Genomic DNA, 24,246 nt, shown 5'->3' with positions numbered 1-24,246 from the left:
TCTCAACACATTTCTCAAAAGATAAACCTTCTGGATGGTAACACTTTCCTATATTCTGAGGTGCTCAGACGAAGGGGATTTAATGACTTCTCTGGACATGGAAGACGCATATTTTTATATCCCTGCCCATCAAAAACATTGAAAATATCTGCGATTCACAGTGGCTGGAACCACTATCAAGGTGCTCCGTTTGGCCAAAAATGAGCGCCATGGATTTTCACCAAGTGCTTAGCTCCAGTAGCAGCAACTTTATGATCCCGGGGATCCAAGTTTTCCCATACCTCGAAGATTTGCTGCTCAAAGCTCCGTCGAGGCAAGAAGCCAAGGTTGCTACAACAATTTGTCTGTCTGTTCAATTCACTAGGGGTCACTCTAAACAAGGGCAAATCAAATTTGATTCTAACTCAGAGCATTTTTATTCCCTGGAGCATCCCTGGACACCGTCCAGTGCAAAGCATTCTTGCCTCAAGATTGTCATGTGCTCCTTCAAAAATTTGCGACAACGATTTCAAAAAGAGCGTCAGTTTCTGTTCGAACATTCAGATCGCTCCTAGGAATGTGCTCCTCAGCGATCAACTTGATCCCTTTTGAGACCTCTTCAAGAGGAATTGCAGAAACAATGGCAACAGACATTGGGTTCTTTCGAGGATGATATCCAAATAACCGCAGGTATGGTGGACGCACTCCGTTGGTGGTCTCAAATAGGGGTAGGCGGAATTTGCGTAGTCTCGCTTCACAAAGCTCTACAAAACAGTAAAAAAAATGTCCGCGAGCACGCAGAGTTTCGCGAACACGTGGAATTGCTTGTTTCGCTCGTTTCCGGTGCTTTTTTCCTATTCGCGAACGCTGTTTGCATGCTCAGGGGAAAATATCTTGCGAACGTGCATTTTGAGAGCGAGAACAAGCAAAAAATCCTGCAAAGCCGCTAAACCTGTAATTTTGGGCAATTCCCGTTCTCCGCAGAATGCGAAATTACGCAAATTCTGCAAGCGAAACGGAATTTGACGCCCAGGCCTTGTCTCAAACAAATCTTTCTCAAGGTCTCTCCTTTGTGCAAGACATCCCAGATTTCGAATTAACGACACTCTTCCATGGAAGGATGGGGAGGTCATCTGCAGGATTTACAGATCCAGGGAAGATGGTCTTGGATACAAAAGCAGCGGTACATCAACAGTCTGGATCTGCGGGCCATTTTCTTGTCTCTTCAGGCTGTCTTTCCAAGGATAGCAGGTTCCTCAGTGCTGGTCCGTACTAACAAACGGCCAGCATGTACTACATACACAACTCTTTCCCAGGAAGCGCAAGAATGGCGGGAATGACAACGTTAAACGGAATAATCTTGAAGGCCGAGCATGCCCACGGTCTACACAATACACTGGCGGACCTGCTAAGCAAATCTCTATCCGTCTGCCATGAGTGGGAGTTAGAACAATCTCAGGTGAACAAGATCTTTCAGACATGGGGCAAACCAGCTCTAGATCTATTTGCGTCACAGGAGAACAAAACATGCCGATATATTCCGTTAGCAGGATACCTCAACCGGGGTCAAGGGGAAATTCCCTTTCAATGAGATGGTCCGGGATCTATGCCTATGCTTCCCCCCCATCCATTAATCCCCAGAGTGCATTCTAAAGTCTGTTGCTATTTGAAAGTATTCCATTGCAACGTGTCATTTTGAGAAAGTATTTGATACTTACTTGTGGTTCTAAAGTAAACAACTATATATTTTTATATACAAAACAATTGGCCTACAGTTCAGTGCTTGTGTGTGTGTGAGACCATTTGCTAACTTGAGTGTGTACAACAAATGCTTTACACTGTCCTCTGATACTGCCTTACTGCTCGACCAAGCTACCACTTTGAGTACGGTTATATCTAACTTTAGCCTCTGCCATACCTCTGGGGGCTGTGGACTCTGAACCTTACATTGGTGCAGTATATACAGAGACACTTTCTTACATTGGTGGATCAGCGGTGGGATACATACTTGCATTTGTTGGACTACTTGGTTACCATCTGATCACACAACAGAACTCTTAAATTGCCTTTAGAATTCTGATTCTCCTAAATTGTTTTTCTCCAAAATACTAAAAGTCCTGGCTGATTATGCCAATAACCACCCCTCTGAGAATGGTGATGACCAGTCCAAGGAGGAAAGGGATGTGGAGGAGGAGGTGGATAACCCCCCACCCCCTGTCATCCCTAGGGAGGGAAGGGCCCCCTACCCTTAACTCCAAGCATCCACCCCTAAAAACCTCTAAAAAATAACATACACCGTAATCTGTAAAGGAACTGAAAAGTAATTTCGAACTGTTGGCTTACCTGTAATTTAACCAACTGCATTTGAGCCTGCATTCAACTGTGAATCATTGCATACGATTTTGAAAAGTATTATTTCACTTACCTGCACTAGGCTTAGCTTGGTTCTAAGAAATAAAATAACTAAATAATACTTTTATACAAATTGGTCTGAGTTCAGTCTTTGAGCGTGTGACCTAATTTCCTTCCTGAGTGTGTACAACAAATGCTTAACACTACCCTCTGATAAAGCCGCTCTACTCCCCCACACTACCACAAATAGACAGTAAGGGGCTATCTACTTTTACCTCTGCCTACCTTTGGCGTTCCACAGGACTCTGGGCACACAATACCTCATCAGTTCCCATTTAAGGGGGCTGCCCTAATCTCTCAGCAAGGGCCAGTATGTCAATGGGTATGTAAAAGATTTACTCCAGTTAATGCAGATCACCGCATATGTACCAAAAGTAATTTAATTCGTCATCTATTAGAACAGGTCGTATGAATGAAAGTAGAATCACATTATTTTTTTTTTTAATTCTGAGTTGCTTTTATTATTTTTAGGTCTCACTGGTGGACAGGTTCTTTTCTTAAACAATGTATGAATCTGCTACCATTCAGAGTAGGCAAACAATTTGTTAGGCAGTATGTAAAAGGTTATAGATACATAACAATTGCACTTTATGAAAGACAAAAATACAAGTGTATTTTGCTTAATTATTTAGAAAGGCGCAGCAGAAGGAGGAGAAATCGAACAACTCGAGGGCATCCTGACAGCTATGTGTTAAGTAGTGGTGATGAAGACTCTGAAGGGGACGTGTGTGTAGCTAGTACTGTTTCCGCATACTTAAATACCCTAGAGAATGGAACAGCAAATCCCAGGTAAGAGGTTTACTTGCTTTGTTGCAAATAGTGTAATATTGTATACTAGTCATGCATGCATTTTTTACTCCAAGTTCTCACTTACCTGACTTCTTCATTCATCAAAACTGAATAGTTTGTTCTCTTGAGACAAACTGTTATCTGTATTTTCAAGGTTTTCTCTACATCCTTTCTCCTTTTTTTGTAATTGATTGCTTGCATTTGTTTGCCTGTGAAATATATTCACCATTATCCTGGCATGTCCAAATGGGTATTTGAGGCACACAAGGTGAATGTACTGAAATCACTAAAACCAGTATTTATGATCTGCGTTTCTCATCAACTGAACAAACGTTGTGCCTTACACAAAATATGCCTTACTGTCTAGTATTAGAGCTATCCATTACTCAACAGAGTATATATCACAAACAAGTGCTAGTTAAGGTGCCTATTAGCGCACCGCTACCAAACAACTTCTTTATATTGAGGCAGCCATTTTTAAGTATGGTAATTTTGTTACTGGGAGGAGGCGGGATTGCATTTATTTCGGTTAATTTTAAGTCTAACTGCAGACTGATCGGACTTTGGTTGGTCGGCCTTTTGTGACGTGCATATTGCAGCTCTTGGCAAAGACACATTACTCACCCAGTGAGCGGGCCAGTTTAGTGTGCCTCGGCCACGCCTCTACTTGAACATTGACCAGACACGGAGTCGCCCAGCGGTTAGGGGGGGGGGGGGTGTCGGGGGGGGGGGGGGAAGCCAATTGTTAAGGTTTATTCTGCGGATTGGCTAAGAGCTCTGCAACCGGGATGTTTGGATACATGCTGTTCATCCTTAAATTTAATAAGGGGCACACAGGTATGTACATTCTATAACTTCTCCCTTAATGTGCTGGATGTCTGTCTGTAAGGGACCAGGGAGCAGTTAGTGTGTACTCTGCTGAAGGGAGAAGGATATCCGCATTCATAGTTATAAAGACGGAAACTAAGCTTTGCATTTTTTTGTATCCATGGTAAGTTGCTACCATGCAACCAACAACATTTTCTTTATTAACTTTGTAGTTGACCATGCATACGATACAGTGTTTCTGACAGAGACATAGTCACATGAGGATTCCATTCTGAATGTCATTGTGGCTCTACAATCTTATTACTGGATAGTGAGGTGGGACAGAATTGGGAAGCAGGGAGTTGGAATTGCCTTAGTATTTAAAAACAGTTTTAAGTGTAATGTCTGTGAGCTTCCCATTCCGGCCTGTGAAGCAATTTCTTTTGCATTTAAACTTTCAGAGAAACATGCCCTATTGGGTGCTTTAATATATCGCCCTCCAGGTTATGACGCCTTATTTCTTACAGAGAGTGATACAAGAATAGTGGTTCTGTTGGGATGAAGGCAATTTCTTTGTGTATCGAAATCAATCGTCCGTCTCTTGATAGCTCACCTGGGAGTAATAAAAAGTGATAGCGTTGACTTGGTGCTAACTGAGGTGGATTCAGAACCTTTTACTTCTATTTCCATAGATCATTCCAAAGAAATCTGGGATGGGTGTCGGCTGACACCATCCACCCTGATAGCACCAAGTCAACGCTATCACTTTTTAGGTCTTGCTTTGGCGAAAGCGCGCTCTCGCATTGAGGACTATAGACAAGAGCTGGCCACGCGTGCAGCATTGTCAATGGCAGAGGCAGATTCAGACGCGCGCCTTGGGATTGGGTCGTGAGCCTGTAACGTAGACCGCTTACGCGCGCGCGCGACCCAATCCGCGCGTCGGAATCTTCCTCTGCAATGCTTCTAAATGCTGCGCGCCTTGTAGATTTCTGGTTTGTTTCCCGCGGAGGCATCACGACGAGCAGCAAGGGAGGTGGCGGAAATGGTTACTTTGGTTTGGTTACTTTGCGGCCGTCAATGCATATGCCCACAAATGTCTGAGCTCTGCAGGAACCGGTGAAATGCGAGCAGCGGGTGTCATTTCTTTTCGTTACATGCTCGAACAGGCTAAGTGCAGGAACACCCGAGTTCGCGTGCTTGCCAGTCATCTTGCAACTCAAACCTGTACATAGTGCATGTCTCCCCCCCCCCCCGCCCTCTTTGTGTACACGGCACAGGAGCGGCTAGATTGCAATACCACGTTCTACTAGAGCACATCTGCCTTCCTAAGTTATTAATAAAAATACGAATTATTTCGAAAAAGTGACGAGGTCAACATTCAGAGTTGCCGACTTTGGAGATGGGAAACCAGCTTCGAGTGGTCGCCGTGGGCTCAAGATCCAGTGATTCGGGGCATATCACTCAACCGTGACTTCTGCCAGTCTAGCACAGTATTGGCTTTACGCACTTGTGATGTCCTCTGTCTGCAGACTGGCACAGTATTGACCTTAGGCACTCGTGATGCCCTGTATTCGCAGACTGGAAATGACCAACTGCACCCACTCGTGCCCCCTTCCAGCACACTTCGCTCAGGCTTTTCTGTAGTAGGGGATCTCTGTGTATAGTCATAATCTAGTAAATAGTCCCGCCCATGTGCGTGGACCTCGGCAATCAAAAATAATCTCTTAAGTTGCCAAAATAATGCAGAAACTGCAAAGACACTTAAGAGAGAATTTAAAGACAAATAATGCAGCCTATATCCACAGGCTACACTGTCCAGTACTTAAACTAGAAATTCCACCAAAAAAAACTACACATAATACAGCCTGCCAGTTTCTACCATAGAGAAACTTGCCTCCCCCAGTCAAAGACTCTGGAATGATAGAGAGGAAGGTAGGGACAGACAAGCCCCATAGGCTGCCATTATGTGGCTTAAATAGGATACTGTGCCTTTAAGAGAACTTTCCAGAACTTCTCCCAGTATCCCAGAATGCATAGCAGGTCCCTCTGCTTTCAGTTCTTTTTTCCGGCTCCTGCTTACAGGACCCTGGCATTGAGCACTCCCTTGTTTCAAGGGTTTATTGGATATTTTGGCACTTTTGTGTTCTAAAAGTGTTTCAGTTTACTTTCTTGGTGTTCTCTTTCTCTTTTGTGTGCTGTTTCAGGCATTTTAGGGCTCTAAAATGCCTGGCCTTTTTGATAAGTTCCCAGCATGTGGGAGGAAGAAGGCCAAGAGTGATCCCCATGATGTCTGCATCGTCTGCCTCCCTGAGGATCATGTCCCTGAGGATTGTGTCATCTGCCAACAGTTTACTGCTCGGACTCTGAGGGACAGGATGAAGATCAGGCTTTCTGGCCTTGAGGAGAGGCGTCTGCAGGCTGCAGGTGGGTCTGGGCAGGCTGGGAAGGTTCCCTCTGCTGAGCCCTCTGGGGGGCTCCCCAGGGGCAGGAAGTCCAGCAAACGGTCCCGGTCTCCGTCGACGTCGATTGCATCGACGACGTCGAGAGGGATGACTGCGGTGTGCTCCCCTTCTCCCCGGGGCTCCGGGTCGAGACGGCTCGACGTCGAAGATCATGGAGAAGTCGCCGTCGAAGTCACCGTCGACGTCATCGTCTTCGTCGACGCCAAGGTCTTCCTATCGAGGCCGAAGGCGAAGTGACAAGCATCGCCGCTCGCCGTCAAGGCGACACCGTCGATCGCTGTCGAGGCGACACCGTCGATCGCCGTCGAAGCACCGGTCGACGTAGAGGGGCTCCTCTACGTCGAGAGCATCAAGGAGACGGCGACGCTCGTCGTCGAAGACGGAACGCTCGACGTCGCGGAGGCGGCGTACGACGTCGCGGAGGAAGAGGTCGACGTCGAGGGGTCGGCGTTCGACGTCGAGAAAAAGAGGGTCGACGTCGCGGAGGCAGCGTTGACGCCGGAGTCAAGGAAGCGTCGTTCGACGACAGAAAAGCGACGCTCTGCGTCGAGCAGAAAGCGGTCGGCGTCTGGGAGTCGTTCAGCCTCTCCAAAACGGCGCAGGAGGGATTCTAGTCCCTGAAGTCACGCTGCTTCTAGTGGAGGACGCAAGAGGAAGCGATCACCTGCTGAAGGGGCTGGATTCCCGCCCCCTTCGCCTAAGGAGTCACCGGGCTCGGTGTACTCGGAGGTGTACACGCCATCTCGGCCTCGGACTCCGACTCCTCCTCCTGTTCCTAAAGAGGATCCTCCACCCAAACCTCCACTTCCTTCAGGCGACCCACCATCCCCTCCTGTCCCTCCGCATGGGCCCGCCCCGCAGCCAAAGGTTCCTCTGCCGAGGTCCACTTCGCTGCCGTCTTTGCCTGTTCCTCCTAAGGGGACCCCAAAACCAAAACCCCGTGAGGAGCCAAGGAAGACCCCGCCACGAAAACCGGTGGAGCGGCCACGGGCTGGCAGGTCTCGCTCTCGCTCTGGGAGAAGGGAGAGATCGCGACGCAGATCGTCCACGAGGTCGAGACGCCGCCATAGGAGGCGCGAATCTCGCTCACACACAAGGTCCTCTGGGACCAGGGACTATTCTCCTACCTTGTCGGGGTCGCCGGACACGAGGGTGTCCCCGATTGATGACCTGGTGGCGTTTCAGGACGTCCTTTTAAGGGGCGCTGCGAAGTTGGGCATATCCCCGACGGTGCCTACTCCGAAAACTTCAGTCATTTTTGAGACATTGCATCAAAAACACCTGTCTCGTCCTCTCCTGCCTCTGGTGCCGGGCCTGGAGGAACCGGCTATGGCCCTTTTTCTCACCCCTGCGGTGACGAGGGCGGCTCCATCGAGGTTGCTGAAAAAGTACCGGGCTCCCGATTCGGATCCGGCCTTTCTGAGAACGGAACCCCCTCCTGACTCTGTCATTGTGACGTCGGCCCGCAAGCAACATGCCACCACTCCGTCCTCCACGGTTCCCCCGGATAAGGAGTCCAGGTGGATGGATTCGGCGGGGAGGAAAGTCTGTGGAACTTCCGCTACCTCCATGAAAGCTGCGAGTGCCACGGCGCTGTTGGGCCGATATGACTGCGCCCTCTGGGACTCCCTCAAGCGGTTTGCAGAGCACTTACCTCGGGAGAAGCGTGAGGACTTCATGGAAGTGCTGAATGAAGGGATGCTGGTGGCGAACCAGATTATCAGCGCTGCAGCGGACTCTTCCCTGTTGGCTGCTCACGGATTTTGCCACTGAGTCAACCACCAACGACGCCACGCATGGCTCCGGCTTACGTCCCTGAACCCGGACGCACAGCAGAGGGTGGCCAACCTACCATTCTCAGGTGAGACCCTCTTCGGGAAGCATGCGGACGATGAGATGGCCCGCATGAAGGCGGAGGCCGAGACGCTAACGGCTGTGGGCCTGGAGAAGCCTAAAGAGACCAAGAAGACGTACCGCCCTTTCCAACGGCGGTTCGTGGGCAAGGCCGAGGAGGAGGCCAGGCTTCGGGACAATCGCAACATCAACAACAGTTCCGTAAGCCGTTCCAGAAGCGCCAGAAGGGCAGAGGAGGCCAGCAGTCGGCCCCGGCGCCCAAGGGCCAGGCTGGGTCTAGGCCCTAGGAACCTACTTCCCCCGGATCTGTTACCCACTCCGGTAGGGGGAAGCATTCAATTTTTTCTGGCAGAGTGGACAAAAATTACTCGGGACATGTGGGTGCTGAATATTGTTTGCAATGGATACAGTCTTCGGTTCACCAGTCCTCCTCCAGCAATTCCCCCGGTCAGCTCGCAGTTTCAGCTGCGCGAGCTTCAGGCGGAAGCGGATATCCTGTTGAGGAAAAGGGCGATAGAAGACGTACCTCTGTCTCAGAGAGGAAAAGGTCTGTACTCCAGGTTCTTTCTTGTTCGCAAGAAGGACTAGAACGAGTTCAGGCCCATTCTGGACTTGCGGCAGGCAAACAAATGGATTCGCAGGGAAAAGTTTTGCATGCTGTTGTTGCATCAGATTTATCCTCAGTTGCAACAGGGAGACTGGCTATGCGCTATAGACCTACAGGATGCTTACTTCCATGTGAAATCAGCGGTTGGAGTTTTTCGGAGAGTTCAGATACTAAGGGCGCTCTGCCTCAATTTCTACGTTACAGTGTGTGGTGTGAGTAAGTCAGAGGTAGTGCGTGAAGAGCAGACGGAAAACACCCTTAACCGTCCAATGAAGTCAAAGACTTGGCAACAATTACACAGCTGTGCTCTCGCAACTACTTTAGGGTATCAAAACTTAGTACAATGACAAACGTAATACAATAATTAGAAGCAGATTCTTTGGTGTGTTTCTTGTCACAGCAAGATGACGATTTAATGTATCCAGACTTGAAGCACAGTCACAGTAAGCCGACACGTGTTTCGTCGTGCACAGGTGAGTCAACACGACTCTTCATGGCTTTGAACTCAACTCTGAGCAAGTGAGTTGAGAATAGTCTGGTACTCGTGGTGACATTCACTGTTTGTGTATGTTCTTATAAATTAATAGGTAGGGACAGTACATCCAATTGGTTAGGTGCACAAGATTGATCTCGCTGCTATGTTCCTCCCAGTAGGGTGGGTCGAGTTTTCCAAAGATTAGCACTTAATACGGGTGTGTATAAGGCAGTGCCGGGAGGGGATCCATCGGATAAGGCACTAATGGAAAGCGGGTACGTTTTCTCACTCGCGGTGCGCGGTAGTGCGGTATCCCTCCTCTGACGTTTGTCATTGTACTAAGTTTTGATACCCTAAAGTAGTTGCGAGAGCACAGCTGTGTAAATGCTTACTTCCATGTGCCCATTGCACCCAAACACAGGAAGTTCCTGCGGTTCCAAGTCGGCACCAATCCCTATCAATACACAGTACTCCCATTCGGACTGAAGTCTGCGCCGAGAACATTCTCGAAGTGCATGGCGGTGGTAGCAGCACACCGGAGGAAGAACAAGGTGTTAGTCTACCCGTACCTGGACGATTGGTTGATCAAGGCACCCTCCTTCTCGGAAGCGCGAGCACACTTCCAGAAGGCGAGCGTTCTCTTGAACAAGCTGGGGCTGCACATCAACATGGCCAAGTCTGTCCCGACTCCGGTCCAATGCATACAGTACTTGGGAGCCTCAATCAATACGCTGTCAGCAAGCGTGTCTCCTTCGGAAGACCGACGATTATCTCTCCTTCGGAAGGCTCAGGCTCTTATGACAACTCCATCTACAACAGTGAGGACGGTATCTTCTCTACTGGGATCGTTACCCTCTTGTATCTTCCTGACGCCACACGCACGGCTGCACATGAGACCGCTGCAGGAGTGCTTGGAGGATCAGTGGGATCAGAGGAAAGGATCTTGGGACGACAAGATTCGACTGTCGCTGCATGCTCTTCAGTCTCTGAAGTGGTGGTGTTCGGCGGAGAATCTCCTCAGAGGGGTTCCCTTTCACAAGGACATTCCCACGCAGACTGTCGTGACGGATGCTTCTCTCCTGGGATGGGGAGCGCATTCCCGGACTCTACAGATTCAAGGAACGTGGTCGCCGATGGAGGCCACGTATCACATCAATTTCCTGGAACTCAGGGCTGTTCACTTGGCACTGAAGGCCGTTCTTCCGTCCTTCCAGACCAACTCTCTGCTTGTACAGACGGACAATACCACCACAATGTATTACCTTAACAAGCAGGGGGGCTCGAGATCACGCACTCTGTCACAGGAGGCGCAGACGATCTGGCACTGGCTCCTAGCCAGAGGACTGATGATAACGGCCACCCATCTACCAGGTGTGCAGAATGTTCATGCAGACGCACTGAGCAGACTGGTTCAGGAAAACCACGAATGGGTCATAAACGACGAAGTACTAGGAGAAGTCTTCGCAAGGTGGGGAACTCCAGACGTAGACTTGTTCGCCACCGCCGAAAACAGCAAGTGCAGAGACTTCGCCTCCAGGTACTTCCAGCAAGGGACGCTGGGGAATGCGTTATGGATAGACTGGACGAACAGCTTTCTGTACGCCTTTCCTCCCATTCCCCTGATTCCGGCAGTGCTCATCAAGCTGGCCCGGTCCAGGGCTCGGATGATACTCATTGCCCCGGAGTGGCCCAGGCAGTGGTGGTTCACGGACCTACTTCACCGGTCTCTCCTTCCTCACATTCGGTTGCCGTGCAGGCCGGACCTTCTCACGAAGTTCGGGGGACGGATGTTAAACCCCAACCTCTCGTCTTTGAGTTTGGCGGCATGGCTCCTGAGATAGTGCAGTATGGCCATCTGAATCTGCCCGATGATTGCATGGACATACTGAAGGAGTCTAAGAGACCTTCCACTCGTACTTCATATGCTTACAAGTGGAAGAGGTTTTGTATCTGGTGCCAGTCTAAGAACCATGATCCTACGACCTGTAAGGAAGATGTCATCCTTCCTTACCTTTTACATTTGGCGCAGTCTGGCCTTAATGTTCATTCCATTAAGGTTCATCTTGCTGCATTGACTGCCTACAGGAAATGCCCTTCACAGACTTCCTTTTTCCAGATCCCTGTGATCAAAGATTTTCTGGAAGGATTGAAGAAAGTATTCCCTCCTGTCAGGCTTCCTTCGCCTTCATTGGAATTGAATGTGGTGCTGTCCAGATTGATGAAGGAGCCTTTTGAACCTATTCATAAGGCTTCGTTGCAGCACCTGTCCTGGAAGGCGGCGTTCCTCGTGGCCATTACACCGGCCCGCAGGGTGAGTGAAATTCAGGCGTTGTGTTGTACTGAACCTTATACTGTGTTTCATGCTGCTAAGGTTGTTATGCGTACTCACCCTAAATTTCTTCCCAAGGTTATTTCTGATTTTCATGTCAACCAGACCATAACTTTGCCTACGTTTTTTCAGAACCCTTCATCCCCAGCGGAGAGGTCTCTCCATTCCCTGGATGTTAGGAGGGTGTTGAAATTTTATTTGGATAAAACCAAAGATATTCGTAGGTCTGACCAGTTGTTCATCAATTACGGATCGGTCAGGACGGGTCTTGCGACCTCTAAGCAGTCCATCTCTAGGTGGATTGTGTCCTGCATACAATTGTTACCAAAAGGCTAATAAGACCTTAGGAGGTAAGCCTAAGGCTCATTCCACCAGGGGCAAAGCTGCCACGACGGCTCTGCTCCGTAACGTGCCGATTGCTGAAATCTGCAAGGCAGCCACTTGGAAGTCGGTTCATACCTTTGCTAAGCATTACTGCCTGGACACTGACGCCCGGGCAGACGCTGAGGTTGGGCAGGCTTCGCTGCGGAATTTGTTCGCACAGTAGTGGCGTTATGTATTTATTCTCCACCGCCGCTTTGGTGTGGGGATAGGCTTGCCATTCTATTCACTAGATTATGACTATACACAGAGATCCCCTACTACAGAAGGAGTAGTTTCTGTCCTGTAACTCCAGTTCTGTAGTAGGGGTATCTCTGTTATAGTCATAAGCGCCCGCCCTCCTCCCCGGTGGAGAGATTTGATCATGTACGGAATGCGACAGGTCTGGCGTGCTTCGCCTTCAAAAAGAACTGAAAGTAGAGGGACCTGCTATGCATTCTGGGATACTGCGAGAAGTTCTGGAAAGTTCTCTTAAAGGCACAGTATCCTATTTAAGCCATATAATGGCAGCCTATGGGGCTTGTCTGTCCCTACCTTCCTCTCTATCATTCCAGAGTCATTGACTGGGGGAGGCAAGTTTTTCTATGGTAGAAACTGGCAGGCTGTATTGTGTAGTGTTTTTTGGTGGAATTTCTAGTTGAAGTACTGGACAGTGTAGCCTGTGAATATAGGCTGCATTATTTGTCTTTAAATTCTCTCTTAAGTGTCTTTGCAGTTTCTGCATTATTTTGACAACTTAAGAGATTATTTTTGATTGCCGGGGTCCACGCACATGGGCGGGACTATTCACTAGATTATGACTATAACAGAGATACCCCTACTACAGAACTGGAGTTACAGGACAGAAACTACTCCTTCTCTCTCATACTAAAAATGCCAGATTTGACCCACACTGTGGTGAACTTGGTCTTGGCCCAGCTGTGCTGTCCGCTCCTTGCCGACTGGTAGAGTACTGACTCGGTCGTGCCTCCGTGGCTCGGTACTTACCCCATCATACTGCCACCATGTATTTTCCGGACAGCCCTCTACCCCAACAAGGCTATTCCGCCATCACCCCGGTCGGACAGGAGACCCAGCCTCCCCATTTCTTAGTGTCGGGCCCGCCCTGCCTGTCCTCCGCGCCTGGGGTGCAGAGCCAAGGCGCTACGACAGCTGAGGGGCCCAAGGCTGCGACACAGACCGACGCCCCTCCCATCCCGTCCGGCATGGAAAACTTAAGTAAAGTCAAGACTTCGGAGTGGGTGGGGCCCCCGCCCTTCCCGGACCTGCCCAGGCCGTGATGAACAAGATGGTGAAGGTGGAGGCGCCCCCCCATGGCTCACATCCGCATAGACTATATGCTGAGCTGCTACTCTCAAGCAGACGCTCACCTTAGTGGAAATGCCCAGTGTTTGTATAGCGCTTAAAACGTTTTCTAGGCACTTCCGCTGCTGACAGGTAAGGGAACTGGCAACGCCACATGAAGTCATTAGCCCTGAATCACGGTTAGTTGCTCAAGTGGGGAAGCTGTGATTAGAACTCATATTGTCTGGCCCTACACCAGACACCCCCTACCCCGCCTCTGTTTACTCTAAACTGTTTCGTATTTATCCTGCAAAACGTCTGCTCCACCCTCTCCTCTGTGACCTCTCCCCAGCTCTCTCCTTCCATATCGCCCCAAGGGAACTTAGATATGGTCAGACTGTTAACGGAAACTTCTCTGTAATGAAAACTTGTCAACTTGTGAGGAATAAACACGGACCTGAGGCCTGGGTCTGCACAGCATTGTGTGTCTGTGTGTCGTATGCATGGTATGCAACGCTGCTCGGCAAAAGCCTTTTGTGATTTAACCCTTGCTGCCTGTGGCCAAGAGCCTCCACCGTCCCTTTAGACTGCCGCTTCATACTGCACGGCGGTGATACAGCACTTGGGGGTACGGTGCACGCCGGTGACACATTCCGGAATGGCAATACTCTGATACTGGTCGGCGCTGGCAAAACACTGGGTGGCATTGCACGGGGGCACACTGCATGGCTGTTACACTGCACAGGTGTGACACTGCTCCTGCCTCGCCTCACACTCACTGTGGACCGCTTCCTGGCACTGCACAGGTGTGACACTGTGCTCCTGCCTCACCTCACACTCACTGTGGACCGCTTCCTGGCCCTGCATAGGTGTGACACTGTGCTCCTGCCTCACCTCACGCTCACTGTGGACCGCTTCCTAGCACTGTTTATGTACCAATTGCAAATTCAAGAAAACAAATTAATGCAAAGCATTGTCATTTACAATGCCAGTAACTCAAACTTTAATGCTGCGAGACCTATTGCATTGCAAATGCTTGTTTCACTTCCAGGTGAGCTGGACAAAAATATTGGTCCTCACCACTTTTTAAACTACTCTAGACACACACGTTTCTATAAAACCCTTCCTAATATTTTCAGGCTGTCCTCCCTTTTCTGTCCTGAAGAAGACCCACCCCGGATGCAATTAAGTGTGCACCACATCTTAGGGTCGAAACGTCGGCGTTATTTACATCAATCCGTCCATGAAGAGTTACAACACTTTAAGCAAAAGAATACATTTTGTTGTGACCAATGTAACACATATGGGCAGATGATATTCTATGTTCTCCAATATTGTTTGTTATGAGTTTTGATCCATGTAAAAATCACGTTTTCACGTATCACTACCAGTCACTGAAACCGTTTCACTATAAGTATGATTCCTTATCATACATTAAGACAAAGTATTGAATATCTAAGAAACTGTGTTGTCTTTATGATTTATGCGTAGAATTCTCCTATAATTTATCAAGAGACGGACGATTGATTTAGATACACAAAGAAATTGCCTTAATCCCGACAGAACCACTATTCTTGTATCACTTTAGGACCCAGGTTCTGAGGGTTACGGGTAAACCCCATTATAACTACTTGTTTCTTACGGAAACTTGGCTCTCCAGTCCTGCAGACCCCGCGGTACTTCAAACGACCCCCCCACACCCACCGGATACTCTATCCAGAGACAAGATTGTGTATTAATTAGAGGTGGTGGGCTAGCTATCATATAGAAAGATAATTTTAAATGTCAAATCACAGCCAGTCTGGTCTTTGACTGCGAGAGCTGTTTCTTTGTGCTTGGCTTTTCCCTCGACATGTACCTTTTCTGGTGTTCTTATGTTCGAGGCATATGAGCTGCAGATTGTACACTATGCATTAGATCACCACCTGGTGTTGGGCTCGGATGATTGCAGGTTGTTGTCTTCTTGGAAGAAGTCTTTGTAGTCACGAGATAGGTGACTCCTCCCTTGGACAATACTGCGCATGGGCATCGGCTCCATCCTTAGATTGTTTTTTTCCGCCACTGGGTTCAGATGAAACTTTCTCCGCTTCGGCTAGAAAAACATTTCAGCAACTTCGAAGCGCAGAACTTCCTCAAACTTCTAGAAACTACCCTCGACATCGACTACAATACTTTCGACGCCATTAGTTCCATTCCGGTCAACGACGCGGGCCGTTATGCCTACCGACGACGTGCGGCCTACACCACATGGAAAGAACTCCCTTCAAAAGATGTCCGGTATGTCGAGCAAAGTTTCCACATAGTGACCACCACGAGGTCTGCAACCTCTGTCTATCGCCAAGACACGACGAGTCGACCTGCACAGCTTGTGCAACCTTCCGATCGAAGAAAACCATCTGGGATTGGAGGGCCCGTCGTCACGAAATGAGGAGATCAGCTCCAGCACCGGAAGACATCTTCAACAAGGTTCCCCGTCGTTCCCGAAGAAGACTCATCTGATCTCCAGATCGTATCTGAGGCAGACGACTCAGATGACTCCATTCAATCGGGTCAGCGCATGAGTACTACTGCCCCTGAAGAACCGGGTTTTAAAACCCAGCGGCGCCAGGGAAAACGCCCGATGTCTTCGAGTTCCCCTGCCTTGGCAAACCGAGACACGGGACACTTCTTGATGACGTCAAAGACCAAATTTATTGGCTGCAACCAGGAACAGAGGTCTTTGAAGCACAACACGGGTGATTCGCTAGAGACTGCGCAAATTCATAGAGTGGAGCATCGTCTTTTATGCTAAAAATCACATTCCTGGCTAGCATCGATTACATGACCAATTGGAGGGTGACATTTCAAACATATTGCATGACGACAATCCCACTTTCCGTTTGTCCAGCCCACCAGAAATGACCAAGTAAAATCCAACATTCCTGCTCGAACAGGCCGGACAGATTCATCATAAAAGACCTCAACCCAAATCAATAATTAAGCCATAAAGGAAGGAACCGAAGCAGATGAGGAGCAAGATAGAAGGGTGTGTGGATGTACCATGAACTCAGCAATGTCCTGCTCTTTGATCTCTATCTGACCAGCTGCTTAACAAGGAACTGGCTCAACGAGGTCAGCCTCGGGCAAGGGAGTCAGTTCGTTCAGGTCACTCAGAAGTCAGCTAAGGTGTACTTGTCCCAAAGACTCGTTTGGCCGTAGTCATCGGCCTATGTGAGGGCAACCACACAAAATGGCTGCTGTACACAAAATGGAACCCGAGGGTTCAAACGAAATCCATGAATACGCAGTGTTCTCATTGATCGATTATTACGAAAACACTCATACATACCGCACTCGTCATTTGCGGTCCGCTGATATCAAAATCGTCTATATTCGACGACCTTTATTGAACAGGTTTAGAATCACGGAACCACAGACCCTCCTTTTACCCTTACATAGGCAACAAACCCAAACCCATGTCAGTCTGAATCCAGGTCTATATTAATCAGATCATCAAGATGTTGCTGTAGCATCATCCTAGTACTTAGCAACTCTCTCTGGACAGGTCTCCTCGCACACGAAGTAGCACAAAGGCCACATATAGCAGGGGCACACTGTACGCAAAGACAGAACAGGAAAAGGATAGTTAAGATCATCCCAATGACCATCAGAATCTTCCATCCCCACGTGATAACAATCCCCAAAACCATCCCATCAACGACCAATCTCCCTAGTCTATATGTACAGACTCTTAGATCTTATGTAGTCTGGAAATGGCCTGGAAAATTGTCGGAGCGTTGTCTGGAATGAAAACGCAGCAGCTCGATTGAATCAATTTACACACCCCATCTCTATCTGCAAGTATGACATCTAGCGCAACTCTGTTCTGAAGAGTCATAAGTCGATCCGACTGGAGCTCAGCAGTCAAGTTACTAAGGGCACCGGCAGTTTCGACTATGGTGGACTCAACCACTCTCGTCAACTGTCGAATGTTCCTGCTATTAGCAATAGGTCCCCAGAACGGCAGAAAACCCTTCAAGAAATCTCCCAATTCTTGTCCTGCTGTATCTTCCTTACTGAAGACACCTCTAGCAACTCTTGTCTTATGGTAATCTGCTGCAGCTGTAAAAGTGGGAGGCAACAGGAACGAAACAAAACATGTGCCTGAGAAGTCAGGGGGCAACCATGTGTATGCTTTATCGTAACAGATGAAATAGGTACCCTTAGCTGCTAGGAACGCTGGGGAAGTCTGAGACACAAAAACATAAGTCTCAGTGCAAACGCTCTTCCCTAATTGAGCTCTCGGATTCTTGCCATTACCTTGCAGACAATAATGACCCTAATGGGGCACTATCCAAATCGGAGGGGAACTTTTCGCTCGCTGGTTAACACTCAGACTAACTCTGTATCCAGTAACGTTCCAACCACTGTATGTATGTGTCTCATCTCTCGGGATAGTCTCATACGAACTAATTCCTCTAATCATGTCGACTATACCCTTGACCAGAGCACTAGTCTTCGGACTATCTTTCACGGAACGTTGGGGATAGACTCCATGAGCATAAATGAACATCGTTCTATATGCCCAAATAGAACCATTGTAGCTAAAAGGCAAAACCAAGTAAGGAATACCTTTATCGGTAGTATGGGGCATGAGGCCACACGCCCAACAATTTGTCGTGTTCATTACTAGCTGGTGTTTGGTGCAGGAGCTCAACAAAGGAATTATTAGCAAATTCCAATCTTCTAACAATTTCATGTTCGGGCAGAGGGTGAAAAGAATGTGAAGAAACAGTAGGAGGAGGTATAGGTTGCATAGTGGGCATGAACGTCACTTGAAAAGAAAATGTCACATATCCAATTAAAAACATCATTAAGATAAACAATATAAGCAAACACAATATTAAAAAACGTTTTCTGTTCATTAATTTACATATTTTGCTCTTAAAGCTTATTCTTTCAACAGGTCTCTCCATCTCGAAAAACTCCATCCTCTCTAATTGCTGCTCGCGGCGGTAGGGTGTTCTGTGCTAAGGAACGCGTCTGTCAGTCCAGGGCAACTCCCTTAGACCAACCAGAACCGTCGACCTAACGTCTTCGGCTTGCACTCCAAAGACTTGACACCGCGACCCTACAGCTGAACCCGGATGGCGGTTCGAAAAACAAAGTAATAACTCGGAGGAGAGCTAACCTTCGAAAATCAGTAAAAGAAAGAATTTCACTTTATTAGTCCCATGACACTCGGTCGCAAATTATAACGCTCTTTGCCAGGCAATGTCTGCTCACGGAATAATAACTCCGGTTAAACAGTGTTCATACAATTCAATGGAGGCACAGCTTCTTGAAGAAGATCGTCACTTTCTTGCTCAGTGTTCGTTCCAATCAAACGGGCATCGCTGAAAGGCAGAAAACGAGGCACGGTCTCCGTTTCAGAATCAGGAAGGCCTTTCTGGACCCACCAGTCGTACGGCAGAGGCAAAGGGGCTCTCTTACAATGTATGCCGTGGATCCAGTTCTTTTTACAGTGCTCTCGTACTGCAGAACGGGTGGCCAATAAAACTAAATAGGGGCCATCCAAGCGGGGCTGCTCGTTCTTGGTCCGCTGGAAATTCTTCACAAGGACCCATGAACCAGGTTCGATGGCGTGTCCTGGATCTTCAGAAGCTTGTGGCAGTGTATCGTGAACCTGTTGATGCAAAACAGGCAATTTAGCCGTCAATTCGTACAGGTAGTCAAACAACACAGGATGTTCTATTTCGCTAAACTTTGTCGGCCGCGGCACTCCCCAAACATATGCCTGGCGACCAAACACTACCTCATATGGACTCAGACCCATTCGTAAATGCACAGTCATTCTAGTGGACAAAAGAGCTAGTGGCAAGGCATCTGGCCATTGTAAACCAGAGCTCGCTTGTATTTTGGCTAATTTCAGTTTAAGAGTGCCATTATAGCACTCAACTAAACCAGCTGATTGGGAGTGATTTGCAGCGTGTAACTTCTGCTTGATTCCTAATCCATCACATACTCTCTTCATCACTTGACCCACAAATTCACTCCCATTGTCACTCCAAATCATTCTCGGCAAAACAAACCTAGGGAAAAATTCCTTAATAAGGGCTTTTGCTGTGGACAAGGCAGTGTTATCTTTCAAAGGGTAGGCTTCCACTCATCTAGAAAAAGAGCAAACAACCACTAACACGTACTTCAGGTTTGTAGGAGAGTAGGGTCTGCAATCCTATGATCACCCAGATTTTTTGCTTTTGTTTCACTGGTTTACGACTTTCTCTGGCTGTGGGCCTGCCAATCAGACCCACAGCCTGGCTGTTCTCTCGCTAAATTGACATGTGTACCTTAGGTGCATTACCAATTGGAACTGGGCCACCTTGTCAGACCCTGTAACTCAGGGCATCGGTGTACCCAGGGCCTACCAGGGGTTGAAGCATGCATTATGCCACCCCTGGATGGCCATCTAAATCTGACACAACTGGCTGCACGACAGCTGGGGCAAGGTGGCGTATTCGCCCTTTGCTTTAGATATAGTATACCTATATCTAACCCCAAAATGGACACCCGAATTCCTATCAGTCACTCCTATGGCAGGCCTTAACAATCCTGAAGGCAGAGTGCGTGGAATCGTGTGAATTGGGCGCTGGCATGAGCCGAGCCGGTTGCAGCTTGCGGAACCAAGACCCAATGGCTGTTCCATGATAACGCGTACCATATATCGCTAACTCCGGTATTGTGCTATCAAGACATGTCGAGTAAGGTGTCCTACGAATCTGGATCCTGACCCCTCACCAATGCTGGCGACGGGGTTAGCATTCCACCCTTCTAGAGGGACACGACATGTACGTAACTGTGAACCCCTGTTAAAGTTAACTGAAGCCTCAGCTCCACAAAATGGATGCTGCCACCACAGACACGAGTCTGACCTCCTGCTGCTGGGAGTCCTTCCAGCGAGGAGAGCTTGGACAAAGGGTTTCCTGTCCGGGGCGGTGCTCGCACCATCCCAGACAGGGTTTTGTGTATCCTGGGTAGGCAGGGCTTTACAGGAAGGTGACTGCGGAGTGGCACCCCGGTGCTCACTACGCATCTGCCGGCTAGAACCAGTTCCAGGGGCACACCAGCCCCTGGCCTGGGGAAAGTCCGGCATGGGAGAGGGGTGTAACCACCCCCCTTCCTGGTCCCACCCCTAGGGCAGGACCTAGTCGCGTACCCACACCTTTCTTTAGGATAAAGGCAGGAGCGGGGACCCTTCCAAATGAGATCATCTTTGAATCAAGAAACTACCTTCTACGAAAGGAACTCTCAACTTCTTCTCAAGATTTCTCCCTTGTGGCTAAGGAGTAGTCACCCTGCATCCGCAGGCACCATCTAAGAACTCTGCGGTTTGCTGCACGTCCTTCCTCAGGAATCCGACTGCCCGGCTCGACGAGAACCGGCTTCCCTGGCACCTCTGACCTCTACCCACATCGTCAGCTCAGCTGAGATCCGTGGGTGCGACGAGACCTCGAGGGACCGGCCATCATCAGAACCTGCACGATTTCTAAACCAGCACGACCACCGAGGGATCCTCTGGTGAGTGCTTTGGGGTCCGAGAAGCCCCGACCCTGAGCAGCTCCAGCATCGAAGTTCAGCCTCCCTGCATCTCCACGATCTGCGTGGGGCCCTTCTGCGCTTTGCTGCTCATCACGTTGTCTGACTACTAGCCGCTGGCTTGTGGCCTTCTCGACGACGCCCGACAACAACGCTGCTGGTCTGGTTGCTCCAGACTGGCCTTTGCTCCCTTCTGAAAGAGGAGCCCCCCGGACCCTCCTGGTCCACTCAAGACGCCATTTTAGGCCCACCACGTGGCCCTGAATTTGCCAAGGCTTGTTGCCCCAATCCTGGGCCCAGCGACGCCGACAGCATCAACCTTCGTGGGACAGCTCGCCCCTCCATCCGGGTCGCCGACAACGCCTCCTGGTCCGTGAGACTGCAGAGCCTATCGTCGCCCACTCACCTAGTCGAGGTGACGATCATCCGGTACCCTCTTGGTACCCTCTGACTACTGGCTAGTAGTTACGAACTTGGTCCCCTCTGCTTTCAGGTGTCATCCATCTCTGATCCAGGCTTGGATCTCTACGAACTATCTCCACTGGTCGCCGGCCAGCAACTCCTTCCTTCCGGCTCCTGGTTCGTCAGCGAGGACTCCTGACGTCTGTAAAGACTTATGCAGCCGCAGCCCCTGGGCTAGGTAACTTCGACATTTCGGTGCCCGCATAGCCTCATTATCTAAGGGTCCAGAGTCACTGTCGCTTCCGACTTACCTTATCGGGTTCGCCCGAGAACACTAGACTTTCCGTGCCCTCGGGCATTTGAGTAGATTGTGCACTTGAAGTATTTTCCTAAGAGTTTTGTTGTGTGCTTAGTACCCTGTCCTCATAAAGAGTACAGGGCTGTTGTGATTCTAATAAATACACTGTTTATTTTCATAACACTTGTGTGGTGTCCTTTCACTTGGTGTTCAAGGGGTATATGTGATGGTATAACAGCTGGCTTAACACGCCCTCTAGAGTTTAGCCCGAAGACTGCTCGTATCCACGCTACTAGGATAGCTGGTCTAAGGTTGACTTACAATCCATCACCATAAGGGTCGTTTGGACTGATGCATAGTGATCACTAGAATAGTGAGCACTGCATATCAGGCCAACTTCTCACAAGGTTGTTGCACCTCTCCATGTGGATGAAATCTAGCTGCAAAGCCTCAAACGGATACGTTGGAGGAGCAAAATGACCAGCTGGAGTTGGAGTTCCCTTACCAGGATTGTACATCAAACACACCATACAATTCTTAACCAGATTCTCTGCACTTAGGAATACCAGCATTCTGCCATACTGGAGCTAACAACTTACAAATCCCTTTCACGCCGATATGAGCTATTCCATGAGCCATTGTAACCACTGGAAGTACATGCGCATCGGGTAACAACCATCTCTGATTCTCTGACAACTCAACCCAACAACCATTCGAATCCAATTTACCCTTGCTTTCTCTCCATTCATTCAACTCTTTCTCCTTAGCTTCAGCTTGGATGGATTTCACACTCTCAATCGTATCTTCACACATACTTCCATCTGGAACCCATCTCGCCGGACCCGCAACATACATTCGACTCATCACATCTCTCGCAGTTTCTTTCGTGACTTCATCTGCAAACGCATTAACACGACCAACATCATCCGTAACTTTCTTATGCGCACTGCATTTCACAATCGCGACTTGCAACGGCAAAGTAAGAGATTCAAGAAGTTCATTCACCAATTGACCATGCTTAATCTTAGTTCCATGCGAAGTCAGGAACCCACGCTCTTTCCACAAACGTCAAACTATGAGCCACACCAAACGCGTACTGGCTATCGGTATACACAGTCACTCGTTTTCCTTTCCACAACACACACGCTCTCGTTAATGCAATCCACTCTGCTGCTTGCGCTGAATTATGTGGGATACGTGCAGCTTCAACAATCGTATGCAAAGTCGTAACAGCATATGCCGCAGTCGTATCACCATTCGGAAGCTTGAAGCACGAACCATCAACCCATAAGGTACCATCACACTCTGGAAGAGGAGTGTCCCTAAGATCTATCCTCCCTTTCGTTTCTTCCTCTGTCCTAAAGAAGCAATCATGCTGTTCAGTAACATCTGTCTCAACTGAAATCGGCAACAACGTAGCTGGATTCAGCGTGTTGCATCTCTTTATATGCACATGACTCGCTAACAATGTCTATTCGTAACCCGACAACCGAGCACTAGTTAAGTGCTGTGTCTTGGTACGATTCAACAAGGTATCTACTGTATGTCGAACCATCACAATCAGTGTATTGTCCATCACTAAACCAGCAGACTGTCGAATCGAAACAGCCGCTGCTGCTGTAGCTCTCAAACAACTCTGCAACGCTCTAGCTACCGGATTCAAAGTCGACGAAAAATAAGCACATGGACGCTGCTTATCGCCAAACTGTTGAGTCAAAACTGACAATGCACATCCCCCTCTCTCATGGACATACAATGTGAAAGGCTTACTGTAGTCGGGGGTACCCAACACAGGAGCTGAACACAACGCATCACGCAATTCTGAAACGCTCTTCTGACATTCGTCAGTCCAAGGAATAGGATTTGGGGTATCCTTAACAGTAAGAGCTATCAAAGGCTTCGCGAGCAACGAAAAATTAGGGATCCACTGTCTACAATACGACTTAATACCTAGGAAAGCACGTACTTCTCTCTGTGTCGTAGGCACACATTTTCGCAATCGCTTGAATTCTTTCTGGGGTCCGTTTCCTTCCCTCCTTCGATAAGAGGTGACCCAAGTAGGTAACTTCTTGTCGACAATATTGCAACTTCGAAAGAGACACCTTATGATGGAAATCAGACAAGTGACGTTACAACGACAAAGTAGCCTCTCTACAGATCTCTTCATTGTCAGCAGCAGCTAACAGATCGTCGACATAGTGAATAAGAGCAGCACTATCAGGTAAAACACGCAAATCAAGATGCGTCTTCAAAGCTTGACTATAGATCGATGGACTCTCACAATAGCCTTGAGGAGCGCGCTTAAACCGGAAACTTTGTCCTCCTAAAGAAAAGCCAACGATATCTCTACTTTCCACGGCAATCGTGATGCTGAAGAAAGCATTCTTCAAGTCAATCACCGAAAAACACGTGGCTGTAGCCGGGATCAAAGTCAGTAACACAGTGATATCAGGCACAACAGGAAATTGCGGAACTACAATCTTATTCACCTCGCGGAGATCGATCACAAACCTATATACAGAAGGCTGTGAAGAATGAGTTCTTTTCAGAACAGACTATTGCACACATTACCTCTCGTTTCCTCAATCACAC

General features: G+C 48.6%; 1 protein-coding gene across 8 annotated transcripts in view; it reads left to right on the top strand.

Moving 5' to 3' along the window:
* Window positions 1–24,246, top strand: part of RNF4 (ring finger protein 4) — a 334,013-nt gene that overhangs the window by 236,032 nt on the left and 73,735 nt on the right. For all 8 annotated transcript variants that reach the window (XM_086964195.1, XM_086964191.1, XM_086964193.1 and 5 more), the window contains one exon: window positions 3,024–3,180. In XM_086964195.1, the coding sequence (XP_086820321.1) occupies window positions 3,024–3,180 (157 nt within the window). The remainder of the gene's footprint in view (window positions 1–3,023; window positions 3,181–24,246) is intronic.

The sequence above is a fragment of the Lissotriton vulgaris genome, chromosome 3_2 (assembly GCF_964263255.1).
Source record: "Lissotriton vulgaris chromosome 3_2, aLisVul1.2, whole genome shotgun sequence".
NCBI classification, from domain to species: domain Eukaryota; kingdom Metazoa; phylum Chordata; class Amphibia; order Caudata; family Salamandridae; genus Lissotriton; species Lissotriton vulgaris.
The sequence above is the reverse complement of the archived record's forward strand: the minus strand, read 5'-3'. Positions and strand labels throughout refer to the sequence as shown.